We start from the raw sequence: 24,601 nt of genomic DNA on the forward strand, positions 1-24,601 counted from the left end.
TTCTGAATTCTCACTTTGACATGTTTTCACATCCATTTCCTAAAATGCACTTGCAAAATGTGTCTTCAATGACTGTTAACATTCAAAAGTTGCATTTGCCCACCTGCTTGCATGAAGAGAAAAATCAGCAGTGCATTTTGTTTTATGCCTGGCTGACTACCATATACTCATAGCAAGCCTCCCTCCATGTCTCTGACCTGCTTAAAAAGTCATCCCACGTACTGTCCAATTCTCATAACAATTCCAAAGGATAAGCAGAGTTCCTCTTCTTCATCTTAGTGTGTGTTTTATCAGCAGTTTGTTTCAAACTTTGCTTTGCAAAGTGTCCTGAGGAACAGTAGAAGTGGGTCATTTCAAATTAGGGCAGGGAGTCCAGTCTGGAATAGTTTGGAATTTGGAGTTGTCCTCTACATCCTTTGAGCTTACTGACACAACCAAGCTGCAGGAAAGGATTTGGAGTGAAGTACTGAAAGGGCCAAAAGGTGTGTTTTCAGAAGGGTTCTAGATACCGAGACTGTGTAGGGTTTTCTTTGCTTTCATGCCCTCAGATAATAGTCCTGTTTATTGCAGGACCCCTTGAGTGGGATGATTTTCAGTTTGCATTTCCAGTTCAACAAGACCAGCGCTGAGAAGGGAGGCTGTGGGGAGAAACTTTGGATCTGGGTGTAGACTGAAGGCCCATCTTTCTCTGCAGAGAGTCACAACCAGCGGGGGAGGCCAAGCTGTGTCGCCGTGGACGAGTACGAAAGCGAGGGTGGCAGCATGATCAGCCAGACAGTGGCCATGGCCATCGCAGGGACATCCGTCCCCCAGCTCACCCGGCCCAGCAGTTTCCTACTCCCCTCATCGGTACAAATCCATCTCTCCCTATTCCTTAACCCACAAATGTGTGTCTCAACAAGCAAATATTTACGTGTGCAGGTTCTGTAGGGGCACGTATCAGTTTGCAGGTGGGTGTTACATGGGGAGGCAGAGGGTGAGAGATGAGGAGCAAAGCACGTTTGCATGCTGCTGTGTCTGTCTCAGAGAGGGTATAAGAAAATGCCAAGCAGGAATAAAAACCAACAAACCTCAGAAAATGGAAGAATTTTCTTTTCTGATAAAGATTGTATTGTTCTGAAACAGTCTGATAAAAGCTCTGTGAATTGCAGTGGTCATTATGAGCTCTAAGTCCTAAGCACAAACTCCTACCACATCTAATTCTGCCTGGCTGAAGACACAAATGGGCCATTTTCCCTGTTCTCTGCACAGGGAGGAAATCCTGATGCTGGTAGTAGGCAGGCCCTTCCATTTCTCCCTTCTCCTCCCTTTATTTGGGTATCAGGATCCTGTTTTTGTGGGATTTATGTGCACTCAAAGTGAGACACTGACAGATGCCTGAGATAAGAAATGGAGCCTCGCAGCTTAACTCTTAACCTGCAGGAGGTTATTAAGGGCATCTTGAGGGAAGAAACTCATTCATATTAGTTGATGACTGAAGTGTTTGGGTATGAAATCCACTGTCCTGACCTGTGTGCTGTAGAGTGGCAGGCAGCACTCCACCTTCTCGACGGAGTCCAGCCGCAGCCTCCTGATCTGCCTCCTGTGGGTGCTCAAGAACGCGGATGAAAGTGTCCTGCAGAAATGGTTCACAGACCTCTCAGTGCTGCAGCTGAACCGCCTGCTGGATCTGCTCTATCTCTGCGTGTCCTGCTTTGAATACAAGGTACTGCTGCATTGTTTGAACCTTCTGAAGGTCCTTCTGGGGCCTGCCCAGGACCTTTACGCTCCCACCCTTTACACGACTGCAGAAAGGCATTTCCTGCGCTCCCCAAAGTATTTCCTGTATTTGGAATCCCAAGGCTAGGCACGTCTCTGTGCAACCTCGAGCCTTTTTCCATGTTTACTTCTCAACCATGTGAGTGTCTGTGTCTTGTTTCACTTCTAAAGCAGTTTGTGCTGCTTGACACTTATCTGGGAATTGCTGCAGGGAAATTACTCTTGGTCACTTTGCGAAGAGAGTTTTCTGTAGCAATGCTGGACTCTGGGTGGTTTATCTACTTACCAACTAAGCCTGTATTCCTTTCTTGCTGCATGTCTTTAGACAGGAAAGATATTTTGAGTGATTAATTCTTAGGAAATATCCCAAATTGAAAGAATCTTCCTTCATAGTCTCGTTTGAAACTTGCAGGGCAAGAAAGTATTTGAAAGAATGAATAGTCTGACGTTTAAGAAGTCGAAAGACATGAGAGCCAAACTTGAAGAAGCTATTTTGGGAAGCATAGGGGCAAGGCAGGAGATGGTCCGAAGAAGCAGAGGACAGCTAGGTGAGTAAAGAAGTCCTCTGTGCCATCCCCCTTTTCCAAAAACTGCTACTCCCACCCCAATCAGTTACTTGCACCCATCTGTGGTGTAGGATACAGACAGCAAGGCCCCTAGAAAAGCTGTTTGCAGTTTGCAGCATCCTTCAGTGGGTCTGCAAAATCTCTATATTTTTCCTAAGTTACAAGCAATTTATTTGTTACTTGATTACTTTTGTGTACATGAGATCACATTTATGAGATGTACTTGCCCAGACTTCCTCCAGTGTAGCATCTTCCAGAACCCCCTTCTGGTATGTCCTGTGGAAGGATCAGAGTGGAAAACAAACTGCTGATCTTCCATAGTTTCTGAAAATGCCTAGATATTTCTGCCAACTTAAGGAGACATGAAATAGCCAGTAGTTGGGGTAACAAGCACCGTCTGATTTTTACTGTTTGTAAAAACCAGTAATTTTTCTGAACACTCAAATTCAAAGGGTGGACCAGGGGTTAGGACAAGAATCAGAACTGTAGTTTTCTCTCCTGCTCTGCCACACGCGAGCCAGTCATCATGGTCTAAGTGGGTGAGTGCCACAGCCTCGGGCTCTAAGGAGTCATAGCTTGCTGTCACCTACCCCTTGTGAACAAATCTGGAGTTGCTACTTGTGCAACAAAAATGAGCATTAGCTGACTGCTGTGGTTTTGGTGTTACCCTGCAGAGAGAAGTCCTTCTGGGAGCGCGTTTGGAAGTCAAGAGAATTTGAGATGGAGAAAGGATATGACTCACTGGCGGCAGAACACAGAAAAGCTTGACAAGTAACTCTGCCTTATCCTTCTACATTAACCATATGCCTATGAGAACAGGGTCCCTCTCCCCACAGAAGGTCACTGCCAGCAGCCAGTTGGCCCTTGTGTGAGCAGGTTTGGGCCCTCACTTGGACAGGGCTGGCAGTGTGCAAATGGCTTTTAGTCCAACACTGCCCCACTAACTCTTTGCTTTTCCACTGTCCCTTACTTCCTTAGACTTTAAAATGAGATTTAAAAAGACTAATACAATCCATTACTGTCTTAAAACCCTGCCCTAAGCTGTAGTTTAGAGGGAAGACCATTAACAGTTTTCACAGATAGCATATATATCTCATGTCATATTTCCTTTATTCCATAAGAACATTCTGGAGTTCTCAAAGCTCGCTTTCCTTTCCTGTCCTAATCCATCACTTTGATTGTTTTTCCACATGTGCTGTGCTTTTAGAAGCCACAAACCAGCCAGGTACTGTAGCATTGGTGTGCAGTTCTTATAAATTGCCATTTTGTACATCTGCAGACTCAATCATCACAGCATTGTTTGTGATGCTTGGCAGAAGTTTTCAGTGTGTGTGTGCAACTGATTGGAATGAGCTCTTTTTGCTTATTACACCCGTTTCCTTTAAAATTCCCTCTCTTGGTGTGGTTCAATCTGGAGGGCTCAGGAGTTGTGGTTGAGCTTCGCTGTGCACATTTTCTGTTCCCTCAAATTGCAACCTGCAGCCTCCATCCTCCCAGCAAAAGAATTGTTCCTAATCCTAGGAAAGCAATATCAGTCCAAGTGAAGCTCTGAAGAAACTGAGGAATGGGGTCCTCAGAGCCCGGATGGAGATCGAGCCAAATTTTATCCTTGAAGACATTGATTCTTCGTAGAGTAGAAAGAAAGGCTCCAGTCCTGTTGAGGCATTGGGAAAGCCAAATGACCAGAGTGTTTCAGCCTTCTGATGAAGTGATGTAGATACAAATTCCAGAGCTGTGGGCAGAGTTACACCTGATTAAAATTTGACCTGCAGAACTCATCAGTTCACTGCTGACACTGGATTTGAGCCCTCTCCTTCCCAGAAGGATCTCACCTACGTGTTTTAACAGCTGTGGAATACTTTGATGGTCAAAGGATGGTATCTCACCTCACAAAATTAGCTGCTTAGATAACTCTGTAGACCTGCTTTCTAACCCTTGCTTGCTGTGACCTGGGTCCTTCCCACTCCCCTCCTGTGGGTCTGCGTGTCTTGTGTACATAGGTAGAGCCTGGCCCTGTGAAACCTCATAAACAAGACTTTTCCTGCCAAGAATTGTGCGGGTGGTGTAATTTTATGCAGATGGTATTATTCTGTGTAGGGCCAGGCCCCAAGCCTTCCTGCTCTGGAGATCCTGGGTGTGCGATCCAGCTCCCAGAGGAAGGAAACAGAGTGTGGCAGGGAGCCAAATCAGCTGCCACTCTCTGAGTTGTGTATTTTACTTGGATTTTGTCATTCCCATGGGTCACCCTCCTGCTGGGATTTGGTCTGGCACGAGTCTGTCAGAGATGGCACCTGTGGCAGGGCAGACCAGAGCTGGGCTCTTTAAATACACAACTGGATCTCTGCCCAGTGCAGCTGGTGCCACTGGAATGAAGTGTTGCTGCTGAATTCCTGGAGCCACAGGTGTGAGTGGGTGTATGAACTTCGTAAGGCTTTCCAGGAAAGTGAGTACCTGGCATGGAACAGCAAAACTGTGTCCTTTTCCTTGGAGAGGAAATTATTCTTCAGGAATTAGATGGAATATAGGTTGAACAGATAAGATTGCACCCTGGCAGTCTGCACTCTGTGCTGCACCCAGTGTAAGTGCAGTTTACTAGCTCGTGTAGCACCACCTTGTGTCCATAGCCTATAGCTTAAAGCCATATGTTCTGTTCCTGGTTGTGCTGTCGCATGCCTAACGATGCTACTAAACTAGTCTTGAGTTGGACTTGGGTTTTAACCATTGTTGTGTCCCTGGGAGAGTGACAAAGTCAGAAAGCAGTGTGAGCTCTCCAAGCATGATGAACGTAAAACCTGTGTAAGTTTGTATATGTAAAAAACTGAGTCTTTCTTCCTGTCCTCTCAGTGGGTGCATTGAAATATCCTCATAGTGTTGTCCAGTAATAAATATACAAATCATAACTGGGAATTTCCTGCTCACGAGAAAACATTTTTGACTGGAAAATATTTACTGTCTACTTCTTGATCAGAAAGTAATTTTATTGCTTTCTTTCCTCTGATTAGATCAAGGGCAGAGATAGAACACGAGGCACTTATTGATGGAAATCTTGCAACGGAAGCCAATCTGATAATTTTGGATACACTAGAGATAGTTGTACAGGTAAGGATGATTAGAAAATAGAGATGTAATGACGTTGTGATACCTGGGCAGGCAGCAGTTTATTAAACAAAACCTTCTTACTGCTCTTCACTGTCTGAGAACCATCAGAACTGTTCAGCTGCTCTGCTGCAGCAGGAAAAGGGTAATGCCTCTCCTAATCCCAGCCTGTAACACTCTGGTTTTACATTGCAATACCTTTCTTCAGTCTTTTTGAAAGTTGTTTCCTTTTTGTAGTGTAGGAAATAGTTATTCAAAAACTCAGTAATGAACTATGAAATTTTCCAAGTCCTGCCCTATTCTGCCCTAAATCTGCCTCAAGTCATGAGATTCTAGATCAGCCTTCTGTATCTGTACTCCCTTTGCACAGTGCAGAAAAGCTTCCAGGCCACTTGGTCTGTGTGCACAGGTGAGTGAGGACATGTGGCAGCTTTGTCCCCTTTCTGTACAAATGAAACCTGGGCACGGGCTGGGAGTAAGTCAGGAGCACACTTTACAAATCCACTTCTGATCTGCAGAGAGACCCAGGAATCCCAAGGATTGCACCTTGTGCCTGAATAATCCAGCTATGACCTCTCCCTCTAGTCCAGCAAGGTCCCTGAAGGTCAGAACCTCATCAGCTAGAAAGAGTCATCATTCCATCAGCTTTATCCACGAGTCAGGTGTTCATTACCTGGGGGTTGGTTCAGAATGTGGCTAAATGGGCAATTTCTCCGTGCCAAAGGGCTTTTTCTCAGAGCTATTTTCTCTCTCTTGTACACACAAACACACACAGGAGGTTCATTTTTGCTCATGCAAATCTTGGTTTCCCTTTTCAGACTGTTTCTGTGACGGAGTCCAAAGAGAGTATCCTTGGTGGGGTGCTGAAAGTGCTCCTGCACAGCATGGCCTGCAACCAAAGTGCACTTTACCTCCAACACTGCTTTGCCACACAGAGAGCTTTGGTCTCAAAGGTGAATTCCCTGTGGATGCTGTAATATATCCTGACAGCACTGAGGGAGGATGGGACTGTTCCTTCCTTTGCATGGGGGTCACATCACCAAGCAGTTATTATTTTTTGCAGTATTGTTTTTCAGGAAGCATGGTCTGGGGTTTGATAAATTGGTTTTCATTATCAAAATTTATGCATTTGGGGTTTAATCTGCACACAAAGGTACAGATCACACACCCCAAGTGGGCTTTGGGTTCCTGCTGGGTGAGTGGGCAGAGACACTTGGTCAGTAGGAATCACAAGGCACAAGTGGGATTTAAGCTGTACAAATCTCACTTAGAATGGATTTATTTTACTGGGCCTATAAAAACAAGGTCCTAGTCTTTGTGGGTGTGCTGGTAAAAGCTGAAAAATTTTAAGCTTGATTTTCTGGAAGTGATGTATATCGGTCTTAGGGCGTAGAGGTAGGAGCAAGTTGGGGAGGGAGGTAGAATGGGTTGCCTTCCAGTGCTGCCAGTCTGCTTTGCCTTACTGTAAAGTGAAGTGATTCAAATTATCATCATTCCCCTCAAAACAGAGGACATAGGGCTTGCTCTAATTCCAGTGTGTGCTCGCTGAGGATCGCCCTGGCCTTTGTGTCCGAGTGCTTGTTCCTGTCTGTCCAAGCTCTGATTTCCTGTTGTGTTGTGTCCCAGTTCCCTGAGCTGCTGTTTGAAGAGGAGACAGAGCAGTGTGCAGACCTGTGCCTGAGGCTCCTGAGGCACTGCAGCAGCAGCATCAGCACCATCCGGTCCCACGCAAGTGCCTCCCTGTACCTCCTGATGAGGCAGAACTTCGAGATTGGGAACGTGAGTATCCTGCACTTCACTGGGTTATTGCACATAAGGGGACTGGGGCTGCTGGCTTTGGTTACAGACCCCCACAGGGAGTAGCAGAACTGGGGGAACACCTTGGTTCTGGGCCCAGGGACTGTGAGGGGATGGATAGCAGCAAGGTAACAATGACTCCAGTTTTTAGGATAGACCAAAACGAAAGCATCTTCCTGGAATCAAGGCTGCAACAGGAGAGGGAGTTGAACATCATCCTCTTCAGTGTGTGTGAGAGGAGAGCATGCAGGAGAGGAAACGAAATCTTTTGCTGGAGACCCTTTGTCTGGAGCTAAATAATGCTGTCACCAGATTATGAAGGTTGGCAGCACCAGAGGTTTATTTTAATCAATGCTCTGAAACAGCCCTTTTTGCAAAACTGGAATTATCTGTATCAGGCCTCTGTCAGGAGGAGAGCACCATGGCCAGAGCACTGATGCTGCAATATCTCCAGGTTGCTGGAATAATAACAATATCTCTGTTGCAGAATTTTGCCAGAGTGAAAATGCAGGTGACCATGTCTCTCTCATCCCTGGTGGGGACATCCCAGAACTTCAATGAAGAATTTTTGCGACGTTCCCTGAAGACCATTTTGACATATGCTGAAGAAGATCTGGAACTTAGGGAGACAACATTTCCTGACCAGGTAAAAGACATATACTACAAGAGGTGTTAACATATAGTTTATTAACAGGCTGTGCTTAGGCCTCCATCTAGAACTGGAATTTGCATGCATTCCCTGAGGAAGGGTTTGGTTTTGTTGTTTGTTTTTTTTTAATCATGTAAGTACATAAAGCCCAGGTCTTTTGATTAATTCTGACAAAATGCAAACACACAAAGATTCAGAGTAAATGTGGTCCTCACAGAACAGTGTGTAGCTCAATTCCCATTGCCACTTAATAAAACAGTGTATTTTTTACAGGTCCAGGATCTAGTGTTCAACCTCCATATGATCCTCTCGGACACAGTTAAAATGAAGGAGCACCAGGAAGATCCAGAAATGCTGATTGACCTGATGTACAGGTAGAGTTTGCACTGTAGGGACAGTAGATGTCAGTGCTCCACATGCTGTTTGAACAAGCCTTAGTACCTACTGCACTCCTGTATTCACAGTGTGAAGTGTTGGTGTTGCTGTGAGCTTTGATTACTTTTATTTTATTAGCAATTATTTTACTTTGAATTTAGTCCTGTTTTAAACTGATCACCATGATTCATATTTTACCTGAAAACAACACAGCTACTTGTTGTTTGGGGTTGGGCTCAAGTGTTGCACATTTGAGCTCTTACAGGAATTGTTTTTGGAGCAGTTTTGGGTCTCAGTGCTCACAAACCTGTCTGTTGTGTTTGAATGTGGTGTTGATAGGTTCTGGTTGGTATTTAAGTAGCTTATCTTGAATAAAAATAGTTTCCAGTCCCCAGAAATCCTTGACAATCTCATCCTCCACCTGAGTAAAGACAACTCTCCCTGCTTGTATCAGGGAAATCTTGAGGATCTTCCAGGACCTGCTAGGAGAGGAACAGGACAGGAGACTTTTTGGTGGTACATATGATGGTTTCTATATGCAAAAGATGTTCCAGAACCATAATAAGATCCCAATCACCAACTTTGATGATGTTGTCTGCACAAATGGCCCTGAAGGCTTCTCAGAAGTCAGCAGAAGTTTCGTCATAAGCAGCCAGGCAGGTCTGCTCTGATTGTGCCACACCTTTGGCTTAATACCAGTGTCCAGGTGAAATGTGGGCTTTGGTCAAGAGCTTCAGCATCATCCAGGCTCCAATTGCTCCCCCCCACTGACTGGCTCAAAAATCTGCAATTTAGGGTAACCTTCCATCTACACAGCTTCTTACCTCATGTATTCCTAGAGAGCCAAGCATTGAGGGTGGTTGGTATTTTAGCAGAAGTAACTTAGGTACTGCGTGAAAAAAATGTGCTGAGGTACCATGCTGGCTCAAAGGGAAGTAAATGAAATCACAGAGGTTTTCTTTTCCGTCAGGATTGCAAAGGGCTACCAGAACTCCCCCGACCTGCGCCTGACCTGGCTGCAGAACATGGCTGGGAAACATTCTGAGAGGAGCAACCACGCCGAGTCCGCCCAGTGCCTGGTCCACTCCGCAGCCCTGGTGGCTGAGTATCTCAGCATGCTGGAAGACAGAAAATACCTCCCTGTAGGCTGTGTTACATTTCAGGTGGGAATTACCCTCTGTAATGGATTTCTGGAGTTTGTCACCTGCTGCTGAGGTACAAAGTATCTCCATGTGCCAGGTGTTCCTGTGCTAACCTACGTGAACTGCGCTTACTCAGTTTTGTTGCATGAATAATATGCTGCTCTATAAAAATAGAAAGCTATATTTTATGTATATTCTCTATAAAAATGGAAAGCTGCGTCTATAAAAATTCTAGGATTTGACTAAAAATCAGCTGGCTTTCAAAAAATTGAAAGCTGTTTAAACTGAGTAAAAGTATTTTATCTATTATATCTCCTCAGAACATATCTTCCAATGTTTTGGAAGAGTCAGCAGTTTCCGATGATGTTGTATCACCAGATGAAGAAGGAATCTGTTCTGGGAAGTATTTTACAGAAGCTGGTCTGGTGGGATTGCTGGAACAGGCTGCAGCATCTTTCTCCATGGTAGAAGACTTTAATTTCTTTACCTCTCTTCTTCAACAAGCTCACACTGCTGGGCATTATGAAGGAAAATGTTTTCTCTCTGAGTATTTAATTCTATTGTAAATGCTCAATATGCATGGAGCATTAGGAGTTTTAGTTGTTTAAGACAGCCTGGTTTACCCTCTGTGCAAAGGATGGGATCTAGGACCAGGAGGCCTCGGTGTTTTCCCAGTGTCCTTCCCTTCTCTCAGCACATTTGGAAATTCACAGTAGGAAGAAAGGCCATAGTCGTTTTCCCTCTCTTCAGAAAGAGTGGGATGAGAGCCTTGTGTGAGCAGTGTGAATGGGAGTAGTGTGTCCAGAAAGCAAGGAAAGTGAGTGAATTATTTACCACTGCACAGTATGGAGTGTCATTCAGTGCGCTTAAGTACAAGCAGCAATAACTCCAGGGCAAAGACCTGGAATTCCTGCTGTGGTCTGGCTAAGCCACTCAATGCGTTGTCTGCTATGGGCTGGATTCCCTCCCTGAGAGAGATCCTAAGGAAACTTCCCAAAGCCCATCTAGTGGAGCAGCACAAGTGGATGCAGAAGTCACACAGGTTGAAGATGCTCTGAACAGAATGAGCTGTAGTGTGCACTTAAGCTTCCAGATTTAATTCCCATAGATTTGGTTAGGATCCTATGTAGCTTGTTATGCTCTTGTGCCTATATCCATCCAAAATATCCCAGGATTGGTTATGTTAATAATCCTATTTAATAGTAGCAGTGTGAAATGCAGTAGGCTCTTGGTTTCAAGGGTAACTTAGGATTTTATTCCATTCATATCTGGGTATATTTTAAGAAAAGATGCTGATTACACCACAGTGGTGTCTAAGCCACCTTTTCATTTTGCAGTTTTATCATTTAAATGCTGGTAGTATGAATTAGTCTGGCTGTTGAATTGATGGAGCAATCTGATGGACCTTATTTTTGTAGGCTGGCATGTATGAAGCAGTTAATGAGGTTTACAAAGTCCTTATTCCTATTCATGAAGCCAACAGAGATGCCAAGAAGTTATCTACTATTCATGGTAAACTGCAGGAAGCTTTCAGCAAGATTGTTCACCAGGTAATGGTTTGAATTTTCAGTTGCAGGATGAATTGTGAGGAAACCTCAAATGCTCAGTGCGAGTAAAATGAAAAACCATTGTAATCAGATTCCACAAGAATTGTCAGATGGTGATCCACAGTAAATACAAGGATCACTGACAGGATTTTTTCTCTCTGGACATTTAACATGAGAGAACATCACAAATCAAGTTTTGTAACTTCAGAACTATCCAGGAGTTAAAAATTCCAGTCATCTGTCAGTTTATCCTTTCAGAGTTATTTTAAACTATGTTTTGCATGTCTTGCCTTTAGCCTGGGGGTTTTATTTGTCTATTCGTATGGTAGATAAATACTGAAGGAACCTTTCTAAACTGGGATGGTGCAAAACCCGCCAACTTAGGGGCATTTGGTGAGAGACTGGGTGTCCTTCTTTGGATGCATGACTTATAATAATTGGAACCATTGCAGGTTTATAGTGCTTACTTTGATGGTCATGTTTTGGCCTTTGAAATTCTTTTTTTTTTGGTTTCTGTGACATGCCCTTTTTACTTTTCATTACACAGAGTACTGGCTGGGAGGTAGGTAACTCCATTTTAGTTAGTAAAGAACACTAATAGATTCTCCAGATGACTCACGCCAACGCTTGCCCACATGTGCTAGTTGTGGGTATTTCTGTTGCTGTCTGCTGTTAAAACAATTCATTAACCAAAGAAATACCAATAAACTGTGGTTGTAGTAGGAAATTCTTCATAAGCAGCTGTAGGTAGTGCATGGATGCTGACGTATTCCACTAATGAGGTTCTTTGGTGAATGAGCCACTGTATCATCACTAGTTTGTTTTTATAATTTGTTTATATTTCTTTCCATCAGCATTGACACAGAATATCATCCCTCCATACCATGTTTTCACCCCACCCACAGGGGTCGATTTAAGCAATAATGCTCAGAGGTACCAAGACACAAACCTGGTTTCCTGCAGGTGCAGATCTTTTCTCAGAGGAGAAACTGCTTTGTTCTGTTCACCTAAGACTAATCAATTTGTTATGTGGTGGTTTATCTGGCAGCCAAATAGCTCAGTTGTGTTAACTGGGGTCAGTTTTGCTGCCTTCATTTTTGCAGGGGCTATTTGCTCACATTTCAATGACAATACACCACGAGAACCACATTTTTGGGTTAGAAATAGACAAAGCAGTTGGTTTTATCTGCGGAACCAGTTTGACTCCACCCCCAGTGACACAGTGGGTACATGACCATGGAGAAGTCTCAGAAGACATTTAAAATGTTCTGTGAATATGATGATATTTGCTTAGGCTTCATCTTTCCAGTTTAGCTCTGCTTTTCTGTGAATCAGGCAACTCATTTTAGGCCATCTCACTCCAGGTTTGCACCACAGGAGAGCATTAAAGCCCACACTGAGTGAACTGGGGCTGAGACCACAGGTCTTTGATGTGGGATATAAATAATTTGGGCTGATGATGTCTGAATGTCAGCTTTAATTCCAGCCTAGGAAAAATGAAATTAAAAATAAACCCTGACACTTAAGGGCTGGCCCTGTAAATCATTTCCTTATTCCCATGAAAGGTCCCAGCAGACAAGGCAGCACAGCAGCCCAGAGTACCTGTTGTAGGGGTGTAAATGATGGAAATATGTTCAATAGCCAATAAAAGTGGAGGCCTGTGAGCATCTATTTTATTAGTCTGCCCCTAAATCGACCCCTGGAGAAACTCCTGCCATTGGTTATGATTCTAACATCACTTGGTCATGTTTTACTGCATGGTAAAAGACACCTGTGGTTTCAGTTCTTCTCTGTCATCGTGCTCCTTCATTGCCACACTTTTTCTGACCTTTGTGCTTTGTAGCTTTCAGGTTTGTTGCATGTTTTGCCCTTTTTCCTTATTTTAAATATTTTAATTGATGCTCGCCCTTTTATTTTTTTTTATTTTAAAATTTATTTGCTGCCAATTTGCTGCTTGTTTGTTTTTTGGAATTTCCCTAATTAAATACTTTCTGTTTTCTCCTCTATTGCCCTGGTTGCTGACCCTCCTCCCCACTCTTACTATTGTCTGTTGTGGTAAGTTCCTACTTGTGGAATTTTTTTCCCCTTTCTCTTCCCTCCCCCCCTTTTTGTTTTTTGTTTTACACTGTGGAAGCCCCAATTTCATTTTACCAAAGAGCTATGCCAACAGCAGGACCCCCTTGTGTCACAAGGACAGTAGTGTTGCCAACTGCAGGAATTAAAATATCCCAAGTCTGTCACCAAAGCATTTCTGAGCTCTCCTTGAACACACCAAGTGGTGGAGTTTGTGTGTTTGTTCATTGAGTAAATGTTGAATTAATTCTTTTCATTACTTATAATTTTCAATTAATACTTTCCAGTTAGAAAAGTTAGGAAAAGTCTTTTCATGAGAATTTAGAAGTGCTTTTAAAGGCATGCAGGGGGGGTTGCCATTGAATAACAGGAGCTAATAATTTCAAAAAAGCCAATATTGGAAGACTCGTAGTAGTTGGCAACACTGCAGAGGACCTTGACTTAAAATTGAGGAAGGAAATAACTGCTGAGTTTGGTAAAGATGATTGGATTCTGCATTTTGAAGGAGTTACTTTTATTCCTACACCCTTCAGGCAGCTGCTGCAGTCTTGGTCTCAGTGAAGAAAGCAGATGATCATTCTTGCATCTGATGTTTTTTTAAATCTTGTTGGCAAAGCTTTTTGTGTTTGTGCAAGAGATAACCCTAAAACTTTATTCCCAGCAATTTGGAAAGGTATTTACCATGCATAATAACAAATCATGAACCTTCATAAGTCATGGTGGCTGTTATCTGCTCTGCCAGTTGTGTGATGGCTATTCAGTGTTCACCTTCATTCTCCTCTCCTCCCAAAGTCCTATTATTTTTGATAAAATAATAGGAGATACAATGCTTTTAATAATTCCTCCCTCATATCTGCATTTTTAGCTCTTGTCAGAAGCAAAGCCAGGGAGTATTGTTATTTGTTTAGTTTTCACTGCTGTGGCTGGAAAGACTTTGGTATTGGATAAGTATCAAAGATCCCAGTGCAGAGCCATCTCCTATTCCCAGTGCCAGGATGGAACTGAGCTCTCCTGATCTCAGGGAACTGGCAGCTTCTGAGTGTCCATGGGAGGTATGGAGTGGTCTGTATGTGTTTGCTCCCCAAAGGAATTTGTTTGCAGGCACAGGTTCCCAACATGAGTCACATCAGGGGGTAACAGTGCTCTTCACTGCTGGTTCTTTTCCCTGGGATCCTCATAACTGAGTTGAGCACCTGGATTTACCAGGAAAAGCCAGTGCAGCTGCCTGGGCAGGTGGCCACGTGGCAGATACTTGTAGGGACCAGGTTCTGCAAATGCTTCATGCCCTGATAAGCACTTGCCAAGTAGGAAAAAGCTCATGAATTAGAAGAGCAGTGTGTCCTCCATCACCCTATGCCCATGGTTTGGGGCAGGATCCCCCCCAACTTCTATGAGGAGCACATCCAAGCCTTGTGTAAGGTTTGGGGAGCTGTTTCATATGGCAGTTCCCCTCAGGCAGACATGGAATCATGGCATGGTTTGGGATGGAAAGGACCTTTAAAACCACTTAGTTTCAACCTCCTGCCATGAGCAGGAACACCTTCCAGCAGGTGCTACCTTGGGAATTACTTTGACAAAGGAGCCCTGGAATCACAGCCCTCTGCCTGCAATATTGAGATGGAAGAAAATAGATAGTCCAGGAAGCTGGAAAGGCTGGGCGTTGAGGAATTTAAGTGTGGATAAAATTATCCAAAACTGTGGCTTTGAAAAGACACTGATGAGTAAAAAGGGTTCAGTAGGCTGCTCGTGGGTCCAGAGGGATGGACGCTGGACAAAGGCAGGGAGTCCAGGGAAATAGCAACTAGATGTTGCCAGCTGCCACTTCCAATAAAACAGCAACAACTTTGCAGCAGGAGTTCACACCCTGGGAGGTGCTCCTGGGATCCTGGGGTGTGTATGAAACCCTGCAGTCTGCATTGGCAGGTGGGGCTGGATAAGAGCCCCTCTCTGCAGGAGGGATGGGCTAGAGCAGGGGTCCAGGGAGCCTGGGCAGAGCCAGGTGGTGTTATTTTGGGATGAGGGCTGCTGTTTATCCCAAGTGGCTTCAGGAGGGCAGAGCTCACTAATGCCCAGCTCTGAAGTGGAAGTTTTTGGACCTCAGGCACCTACAGCATGGTGTTCCAGTTTGCTCCAGAGTTTCCTCCAGCCCAGGAGAAGTCAGTGGCTTGCCATGACAGTGCTTTTTCCAGTCTGGAGTTTACCTGAGGGTTTTTTTATTTTAGTTTGGCTTATCTATCCTCTTTGCCTTCCATAGATCATATTCACCATCACCACAAGGGACCAGTTTTGCCATAGCAAAATACTCAAATCAAACAGTACCCAGCAGCCAGGACACCTGTAAGGGCTGCTTAAAGCCCAAATCTCTCCCAGATCAGGAACACTGAGCATTCTAAACTGCATCACACTTTCTCACGAGAGTAAAGGTGAACATTTTAGAGTTTCTTGCTGAAAGGCATTCCTGGTTTGTGCATGCACTGAGTTTTTTTAACAAAAGCAAAGGTGTATTTAATTTTAAAGCATTTTTCTTCTCTCTCTCTCTCCTAATCAGATTTTCTTTCCAGCAAAAATCTTTCTTGTTTCTCTACTTCTGTTGCGTTTCAGGGCCAAATTCACCACTGGCTCACGTGGAAGCAGGTACATGACACGGGATTGCATCTGCTTTCACCAGGAGTGACTTTGGCCCTCTCTCCTAGACAGTAGTTACTAGAGGAGAGTGTAACACCTCCCAGTTGAAATGCTGGTTAAAAAGCACTTGTGTGTGTGTGTGTGAGTGAACTGGACATTGGCTTCAGCCCAATCCTGCAATTACTGGAGAGTGGATTATGGGGGTAATTGGTACTGGGTGTTTTCCAGCGGGTCTGTGTGCAGTGTCCTCCCTGGCAGGATGGCACCAGCTGGGCTTTCCTGTGCCTACAGGCTCAGGGTGTCTCCACAGGGTTTGGAGAGCCTGGAATAATCACCCCAGCGAAGGGACTTGCCTTTGGCTGCTCCGCAGAGACATTTGACACTTCTTGAACTGAAAGAGATTAGGTTTAGATGGGATATTGGGAAGAAATTATTCCCTGTGAGGGGGGTGAGGCCTTGGCCCAGGTTGCCCAGAGAAGCTGTGGCTGCCCCATCCCTGGAAGTGTTCAAGGGCAGGTTGGATGGGGCTTGGAGCAACCTGGGATAGTGGAAGGTGTCCTTGTCCACGGCAGGGAGTGGAACTGGATGAGCTTTAAGGGCCATGATTCCATGGGGACACCTCCAGGCTCCTCCTGGGCTGTGAGAAGTCATTGCAGGGTTGGGCTAATGGTCATAACTGATCCATGTAATTCCATGTTAGTTTATAATTTCATTGCGGTGTTTGCTGCTAAGTGCATCCATGCTGATTTTCAGGTGTGTTTTTTCTTTCCCTTCTTTCTTTCTAATTTTTTCCCTTGTTTTTTTAATTTCTTTTTTATTTGGCATAAATTCAGGAGCCTGCCTGCAGCTGTGCTTGAGGGTGTGTGTGTCTCCACCCTGAAATAACCTCTTGTTTCTTCATGTCTAGGATGGAAAGAGGATGTTTGGCACCTACTTCCGAGTTGGTTTTTATGGAACTAAGTTTGGAGACCTGGATGAGCAAGAGTTTGTTTACAAGGAACCTGCAATAACCAAGTTGGCTGAAATTTCCCATCGGCTTGAGGTGAGATGATTTAACTGGCAGTTTAACTGGTTTCCATCAGCTGTTTAATAGGAGCAGTCTCTTGGCAAAGCAGTTTGCATGGCCCTGTGCAATGGCCCAGAGATGGGTCTGGTGTCCCCTGTCCTCCTGCCGGTGCCACCTCTGCAGGAGGAGTAAAGTGAGAAGAATTCCACAGGAATTCCTGCACAAGAGCTGCAGACCCAATATGATCCTCCCAGACTTTGTAGTGCATCATATTATCATATGTTTGCATATGTTCAGCAAGTCAGTATGAATGGGATGAAATAGGCTTGGAAAGAGGCTGAGATGCCTTTTGTGATCTGACTTTCAGAATATATAGCATTTTCTGTCATTTTGTTGCCTTCACATCATGTTTCTCTGCTTGTGGAGATTGAATCCTCTAAGGTGTCTGAATTTCCAAGCCCCTGAGGTGGGACATCACAGGTCCGAAGTTTGTTTCAGCTGTGACACACAAAGGCTGCTCTGGTTAATCTGACTGTGGCTTGGGTGCAGCTGCAGGTACCACCCAGGGATCATCTCATGTTTGGTCTGGCCTGGTTTTGTGCCAACTAACCTTTGCTCAGACACTCACATGGGTCAGAGCCTGTTCCCATGACTGTTCCCTCCTGTGTGCATGTGCGAGGCCATCCCCAGTGGGAGAGGAAGGGTGTTGAGCAGCCTGGCTCCAAGCTGTGCCATGTTCCTTGTCCTCATTCCTCGTTCTTCTGGACCCAGAGGGCAGACCTGGCCTGGTTTATTTGCTGGAACAAATCCTATGTCATGTTGTTGCTCCCAGCAGTTGAGCTGTGTCACGTTGTGCTGAAGGCAGCAGCGTTGGTGAGGTTTAAACTCACAAAGCTGAGTTCAGAGCCTGGCCTTTCACCCAGCCCAGCTATGCCACGCTCCGGGATTCCCCGAACTGACCCGTGTCCCGTTGAGCTCACAGACACACAACAAACCCAAATGCCTTGTTCAGAACCAGGCACCATTGGAAGGCTCCCGAGTTCTTCTGCCTTCCAGGGCTTGTTTTTTCCCGTGGCCCCTGGAATGTGACTGATGGAATTCTCCCAGTTTCAGCAGATCACATTCAGCCCCGGCACAGCTTCTGTCGGAGGCATGTGGAGCTTCCCTTCCCCTGAATGTGCCTTTGTCCCTCCAACCCCCATCACTCAGGGATGCATTTGATGTTTGATTTCAATTCATTTGCTCTTGGTCGTAGGGATTTTATGGAGAACGGTTTGGGGAAGATGTGCTGGAAGTGATTAAAGACTCAAACCCTGTGGACAAATGTAAACTTGATCCTAACAAGGTAAGAACACAAAGCGCAGGTTTAGAAGTTGAACAGGTCCTGAATATGTGCAAACGAAGTGGGACAAATCCTGCCCTCAGTTTCACCAAGTAGGCCACAAAATCCACATACTTAGTGTTTTGTGACTGCTTGGGATAAAAGTTTGGGAAAATAATTCCAGCAGAGGGATGCACAATTAGCCATTCCTTTCTCTGCCCTGATAGTGGTTGGTGGGAAGGGAGGAGATGAAAGGCCAGCAGAGGCCTGGGCTGTGTTTGCCTTTCTCTGCTCTCTGCTGAGTGGAGGGAAGGAGGGACTTTGCCATTCGCTGGCCTCTGGCTTTTGTGCAGCTGCAGCATTTTGTCATCCTTGTGCCATGTCCTTTAAGTGTAGCTGAAAGAACAGGAGCATGCCTGGGAAGCAGGACTGTGGCTCAGGACAGGGTGTTACCTGCAAGGAAAGGTTTAGATTAGAGATCAGGAAGAAATTCTTCCCAGTGAGGGTGGTGAGACCCTGGCACAGGTTGCCTAGAAAAGCTGTGGCTGCTCCATCCCTGGAAGTGTTCAAGGCCAGGTTGGAGCAACCTGATCTAGTGGAAGGTGTCCTTGCCCATGGCAGGGGGATAGAACAAGATGAGCTTTAAGGTCCCTCCCTACCCAAACCCATCTAAGATTCTATAATGTGAAGGGCATAAGAGGAGAAGGGCATTGAGCTGTGCTTTATCCAGTCCACAAAATGCTGGGCAGCTCCCAGCACCCCTGGTCATGTCAGTGTGAGTGTGATTTTCCTGAGTAAAGGCAAAAAGAACTAGTCCTGTTTTTTCCCATGGTGGCTTTGGGAGGACAGAGATCCAGCTGGGGTATTGCGGTGCTAAACACAGAGTGCAGCTGTGCTGTGTGCCTGCCCTGAGCCATGCTCCTCCCTCAGGCCTACATCCAGATCACCTACGTGGAGCCCTACTTCGACACGTACGAGATGAAGGACAGGATCACGTACTTCGACAAGAACTACAACCTGCGGCGCTTCATGTACTGCACCCCCTTCACGCTGGACGGCCGCGCCCACGGCGACCTGCACGAGCAGTTCAAGCGCAAGACCATCCTCACCACGTCCCACGCCTTCCCCTACATCAAAACCAGGATCAACGTCATCCACAAGGAGGAGGTGAGGCTGGTGCCGTTGGGGAATTCTGGTGTTTGAAGGGGAGTGCTGCACCAGGCTGTGCGGTGCGGGAGACACCTTCATCTTGAGCTTATGAGAAGGAACTTCTCCCTGCTCCTGTTCAACCTAAACTAAGCCCAGACTGATTCAGTGATGTATCTGCCCTGCCACCCCTAGCCCACAGCAGCTGGTTCGTGCAGGGGCCCTTGGTGAGCTTTGTAGGCCAGGTTGGACAGGGCTGGGACCAACATGGTCTAGTGGAAGGTGTCCCTGTCTGTGGAATGAGATGGGCTTTAAGTTCCCTTTATGTGGGAAAACCATTCTATGATTCTGTGATAATGCAGGATGCTCCCTTCCGTTCTGCTTGATCAACGTGTCCTTTGCTCTGTGTTGCAGCTCACCTGCATGGCCCCAACAACCCTAAGCCAGTGGGGCCCTGATGCTTTGTAGAGAGATTTATCCATGGCTTAGTTAATTTTCCAAGGGTGGACAGGATCAGATGTGATCACTGGGACACAATGAACGATGCCTGGGGACTGGCAATGCTGTAACTGCTGGCTGCAGTGACCCAAAGGGACGTGAGTGCCACTTAGAAGAGTCTCAGAGAGCTCTTGAGTACCCAGAAACACATTTAAAAATCAAACTTGGTCTTGATGTTACTAAAACAAGACTGAGATGATCTGTTTCTGCATTGCATCTGCTCTGACTGTCAGTCCTGTTGGTGTCCTCCCCCACTTGTTGTGCCGCCTCACCGTGCCCTGGGTGTTTCTGAAGGTCTGTGCCTGGTTGCCAATCTCAGCCATAACCCACATCTTCTGTTCTGGCCACTTCCTCAGATCATTTTGACGCCCATTGAAGTTGCCATTGAGGACATGCAGAAGAAAACACAGGAGTTGGCTTTTGCCACCCACCAAGACCCTGCAGATCCAAAGATGCTGCAGATGGTGCTGCAGGGATCAGTAGGTACCACAGTGAATCAGGTGAGGATCGCTGTTCAAGCTGGACACTCTGGGATGGTACATATCACTCTGTGCCTTGCATGTGCCTTATTTCTGAATTACTTTGGAATTTTTTCCCCATTCACTCTATGGGATGTGTTTAAGGTCACTGGTAGGTCTAGAACAGCTGGTCTCAGTGATTTTGCCACGTGAGTAGAAGTCCTGAAAATGTTGAAAGTGGCTGGAAAGAGACATCTTTCACTCAGTTACCTGCTCCATCCTTGCACTTACATTTATTTTTGCCTGCTTCTCCTCCTCCCTGTTTTATTGCTTTCCCTTCGGTTAGCCAGCCTCTGGTGGGTGAAAGCAGTTTTGTGTCCTGTTGTGGGTTTCGAACAAAATGGAAAGCAAAACTAATGAGTGAGCAGAGAAAAACTGAGGAAAAACTGAGGGAATATGAGTAAAGCACAATGCACAAACTGGAAAAAAACCAGCTGGAATTCCGAGTTCTGGGTTGAGTTTGCAGTGCTGGCAAACACTTCCAGGGTTCCATCTGTATTGTTTAAACTTTGCCTTAGTTGTGAGTTGAGCAAACTTTGTCAGGAGTCCTTATAAAGGAAAACAAGTGTAGAATCTGTGCAGTTTCTCACACTGTTTTCCAAAAGCAGGGTTTTATTTAGAACAAAAAAAGCCTAAAAGAGATTCAGTTGTCGTGATGTTTGGTGGTTTATGCCAGATTTACCAGCTGCAGGTCTTCAAGATGCTTTTCTGTAAGGAAATGTTGTGTTTTATGGATGTTTCTACGTGTATGAGCTTTCTCCTGTGATTGGATACAACAGACAGTTCTGAGAAACTCACTTTTTTACTTCTGCTCCTACAGGGACCATTAGAAGTTGCACAAGTTTTCTTGTCTGAAATTCCCAACGATCCAAAGCTCTTCAGACATCACAACAAACTCCGGCTCTGTTTCAAAGACTTCACAAAAAGGTATGGAATGTGCTTCCCAAACCACCTGCAAACTGCAGACTCAGTACAGCATTTTTACAAGCACCCAGAAATTTAAAAAAAAAAAATTGGAATAAAAATGTTCTGAGCAAATAGATCCAGTGGCAATGCAGAATAAATGGCATTGCTGATACAGTTCCTTTCATACCCTTTAATTAAATTACAAGCAAGCAGAGGAGTTCCTGATGAACATCCCAGTCTGCTACTTATTAATATTCCCTGATTCTATCCATCTTTAAATCCTCTGGAACTGGAAGTGGCTTTGTGAAGATCAACTTTTCGTTTCTCTTCAGAGAGGATAAACATAACTAGAGAGTAAATTACAATGAAAAAGGAGTTGTCACTCTGGAAGTGAAATGGAAATTGGAAATATGACACCCTCTCCTTCCCCCATGGACACCAGGAGGTTTAGCTGTGTATGTCACCCAAAAGCCAAGATAGAAAAGGATTTTATGTCATCCCAGAGGAACAGAATGGATTTTTTTGTACTATTAGATTAACAAATCAGCAGCAAACAGGTCCTTTTAGCCATGCCCAGGTTTCACAGGGTTTGTTTCCCAGGTGTGAAGACGCTCTGCGCAAGAACAAGAGCCTGATCGGGCCAGACCAGAAGGAATATCAGCGGGAGCTGGAGCGGAATTACCACCGGCTAAAGGAGGCCCTGCAGCCCCTCATAAACAGGAAGATCCCCCAGCTGTACAAGGCAGTGCTGCCAGTCACGTGCCACAGGTGGGTGTTTGATTTTCCTCTCTCAGCAGGGATAAGGAGAGTGGAAAACCAGGGATCGGGGTGTCTGATATTCCCAGTGAACCTGCAGCATCTGTTTGGTTTCAGTTGTAGCTCTTTTGGTTGAGTCCATCCCTGTCCCCTCCTGTCCTGCCTGAGAGCACATCCCCTTCCCAGCAGCTGTGGCAGGTGGTGTTTGCAATGTTCCTTTTGTTCTTTGGCTGTGACAATTCTTTTTTTTGTTTCCATCCCACATCCCATTCTTCTTAGATGCAAAACCACCCTCACTGTGGCAGGACTTTGACACTGGTTTATTCCTAGTGAAACTGGGATGAGGCACTCCAGGGGCAGGCAGGGTGAAAAAATAATTGGTGTCTTCCATGCTGGAAGGCCAGGAAGGTGAAATCTGGGCTTTTTGTTTGTCTGCAGTGAGACAGAACATAAAACCCCCACAGGGAATCAGAGGATCATAGAGGGGTTTGGGTTGGAAGGAACCTTAAAGCTCATCCAGTTCCACCCCCTGCCATGGGCAAGGACACCTTCCACTATTCCAGATTCCTCCAAGCTCCATCCAACCTGGCCTTGAACACTTCCAGGGATGGGGAATCCACAACCTCCCTGGGCAGATCAGAGGATGAGGCAGGTCATGGATAAAGCAGGTCAAAGCCCGTATCAAAAAGGTGGCCTTCGCTCCCTGTCCAGGTTTGGGATGTTTTAATCTCTCCCCAGATCATGCACTATTATCTCAGCTGCCCTCTGGAGGCAGTTTTCACTGGCTGGGAATGGTGGGAATACCAGTGCTTCCCTCCCTACTCAGCTGGGAACTTCAGAAGCACTTTTGGCTTGGTAATTATTATCTAATCTTGTGAAATTCAGCCTGTGCAGGGAACCTAATACAGGTGTGATATAGAATATCCTGAGAATTATAGAATATCATGAGTTGGAAAGGACCCACAAAGATCATCTAGTCCAACGCCACGTATTCCTGAAAAATTGCACTTATATCTGTATTTGAAAGACTTAAATAAGATTTCAGTAGGGCAGGTGGTTTGTGCTGCTTCCCTTGTGTACACATGAATTAAACTTTCTGTCAGTTTTCTGGGTGGTTGGATGGTACCACATCCAAACCCAAACACAATTCACTGGAAAAGCAATGAGTTTATGCCAGTGGAGTTAATTTTTGTAGAAAATACTGGAAGTCAAGTACAGAGTCATTCATCTGATGAGGCTTATTTCACCGTGGAAAATCTGAGCTCATCATTGTATTTTCTCTCCCTCAGAGACTCCTTCAGCAGGATGAGCCTTCGCAAAATGGAAATCTAAACGAGTTAAAAACCAAAATAAAAAAAAAAGCACTTAAAAATTAAGGTTTTGAAAAGAAAAAGAGCCTTGTTATCAGCGCTGGGAATCAAAGAAGTTTTATTGTGAAATAAAACTTGGACTTCATCCTGGACATCCCTCACACCTCTTCCTCCATCAAAGTGTTCAGTGGCCAAAAATCATTATGAATTGTCAAATGTAGACTTAACAATGTTTGGAAAAAAAAAAAATCATGGCAGTGGTATCCAGAGTATTGGTGATGAGCTGTAAACTTACCTGTTTTTTAAGGCATTTTTATGACTCAAAGGTACACTAAACGCATTTACCTTTATTTATAGCATTACCTAATGTTAAATTTATTTACTTTTAGTTCCTATATTTAATTTATATTAGGACCATACGCAAATGCATTTTGGAAGTTTTTAATGTAGTGATGATGGTTATTTTGATGGTACTATTAAATATGTGAATGTTTACACTTTAATTCCCTGTGCATTGGACTTCAGAGCTCACCATCCCTGGGGAAAAGGTTCAGAGAAAGGTAAGTCTTACGGAAACACTTATTAACCAAGTGGTGATTTTTTATTATCCCAATCCTTTTTCTTTGGTAACTTTGCTGCAAAGAAAAATAATTCCATCTGTAGCCAGCAGAAGGCTGGATGGAGGCACATGTTGGTACCACTTCACCTCCTCCAGTACCGTGAGGTGGAGTTCCAGCTTGATTTCTGTGTGTACATGGTCATTTCCACCAGCTGGGAAGTACAAACATCTCCTCATCACTTGGAATTAGCAGTGTCCATGCAACTAAACTGCTTTTTGTGTCCCTTTTTTAATTTAAATTTTCATGGGGAAAAAAGAACATAAAATGATATCATAGTTAAAAGTGTACATAGAAAGCATTATTTGCATTGTTATTAATGTGAAGAAAACGTGTTTTGCAGCAGTGATTTTAGGGTCTAACACAGCACTTGGAGGAAGCAGCAGATTTGGAGCTGAGTACCCAACGCCTAAATCTGGTCCTTTATATTTTTATTCTCTGTGTTGAACAAAGTCCCTTGGAAGAGGTGGTATGTGATTGAACACAAGCTTATTCTCTCTATATAAATACCTACATATGCATCTATATACGTGAATACACACAAAAAGTGAATTTGATAAATGTACTCTTTATATATATATATATATATATATAAAAGTAGAAGGTTTATACATGAAGTGCCCACCTTCCTGCAGCAGCAGTGAGGGTTTAGGTGGGGTCTTTGTTGTCCTTGATACTTATTTCAGGTTGTTGGAAGTGCTGTGGCCAAGGGGTGTGTTGGGAAGGTACAGTTCTGCTGATTTTCCCTCCTTCTCTCAGGCTTTTATTCCAACAGCTTCACAGATTTTGGGAGTGTTGTGTGTCCATCTCTGACCATTTCCCTGGAACATGAATAATCCTGAACTAGTTGTGTCACACAGGAGCACCTGCCTAAAGAAAAACTCCAACTCTGACC

The 24,601-nt window shown here is 44.8% G+C and overlaps 1 protein-coding gene across 1 annotated transcript in view; it reads left to right on the top strand.

Moving 5' to 3' along the window:
- The window catches only part of DOCK7 (dedicator of cytokinesis 7), an 89,136-nt gene extending 65,544 nt beyond the window's left edge, over nucleotides 1–23,592 (top strand). Inside the window, exons 31-51 of the mRNA XM_018072008.1 lie at nucleotides 695–849; nucleotides 1,523–1,705; nucleotides 2,171–2,306; nucleotides 2,999–3,095; nucleotides 3,532–3,549; nucleotides 5,327–5,423; nucleotides 6,239–6,373; nucleotides 7,047–7,199; nucleotides 7,705–7,863; nucleotides 8,140–8,240; nucleotides 9,212–9,404; nucleotides 9,704–9,847; nucleotides 10,802–10,933; nucleotides 11,478–11,492; nucleotides 16,545–16,670; nucleotides 17,890–17,979; nucleotides 18,886–19,122; nucleotides 19,956–20,099; nucleotides 20,938–21,044; nucleotides 21,624–21,791; nucleotides 23,069–23,592. Of these exons, the coding sequence (XP_017927497.1) occupies nucleotides 695–849; nucleotides 1,523–1,705; nucleotides 2,171–2,306; nucleotides 2,999–3,095; nucleotides 3,532–3,549; nucleotides 5,327–5,423; nucleotides 6,239–6,373; nucleotides 7,047–7,199; nucleotides 7,705–7,863; nucleotides 8,140–8,240; nucleotides 9,212–9,404; nucleotides 9,704–9,847; nucleotides 10,802–10,933; nucleotides 11,478–11,492; nucleotides 16,545–16,670; nucleotides 17,890–17,979; nucleotides 18,886–19,122; nucleotides 19,956–20,099; nucleotides 20,938–21,044; nucleotides 21,624–21,791; nucleotides 23,069–23,111 (2,633 nt within the window). The 3' untranslated portion in view covers nucleotides 23,112–23,592. The remainder of the gene's footprint in view (nucleotides 1–694; nucleotides 850–1,522; nucleotides 1,706–2,170; nucleotides 2,307–2,998; nucleotides 3,096–3,531; nucleotides 3,550–5,326; nucleotides 5,424–6,238; nucleotides 6,374–7,046; nucleotides 7,200–7,704; nucleotides 7,864–8,139; nucleotides 8,241–9,211; nucleotides 9,405–9,703; nucleotides 9,848–10,801; nucleotides 10,934–11,477; nucleotides 11,493–16,544; nucleotides 16,671–17,889; nucleotides 17,980–18,885; nucleotides 19,123–19,955; nucleotides 20,100–20,937; nucleotides 21,045–21,623; nucleotides 21,792–23,068) is intronic.
- Nucleotides 23,593–24,601: the final 1,009 nt, after the last annotated feature.

This window comes from Manacus vitellinus, unplaced genomic scaffold (assembly GCF_001715985.3).
Source record: "Manacus vitellinus isolate BGI_N305 unplaced genomic scaffold, ASM171598v3 scaffold_21_pilon, whole genome shotgun sequence".
NCBI classification, from domain to species: domain Eukaryota; kingdom Metazoa; phylum Chordata; class Aves; order Passeriformes; family Pipridae; genus Manacus; species Manacus vitellinus.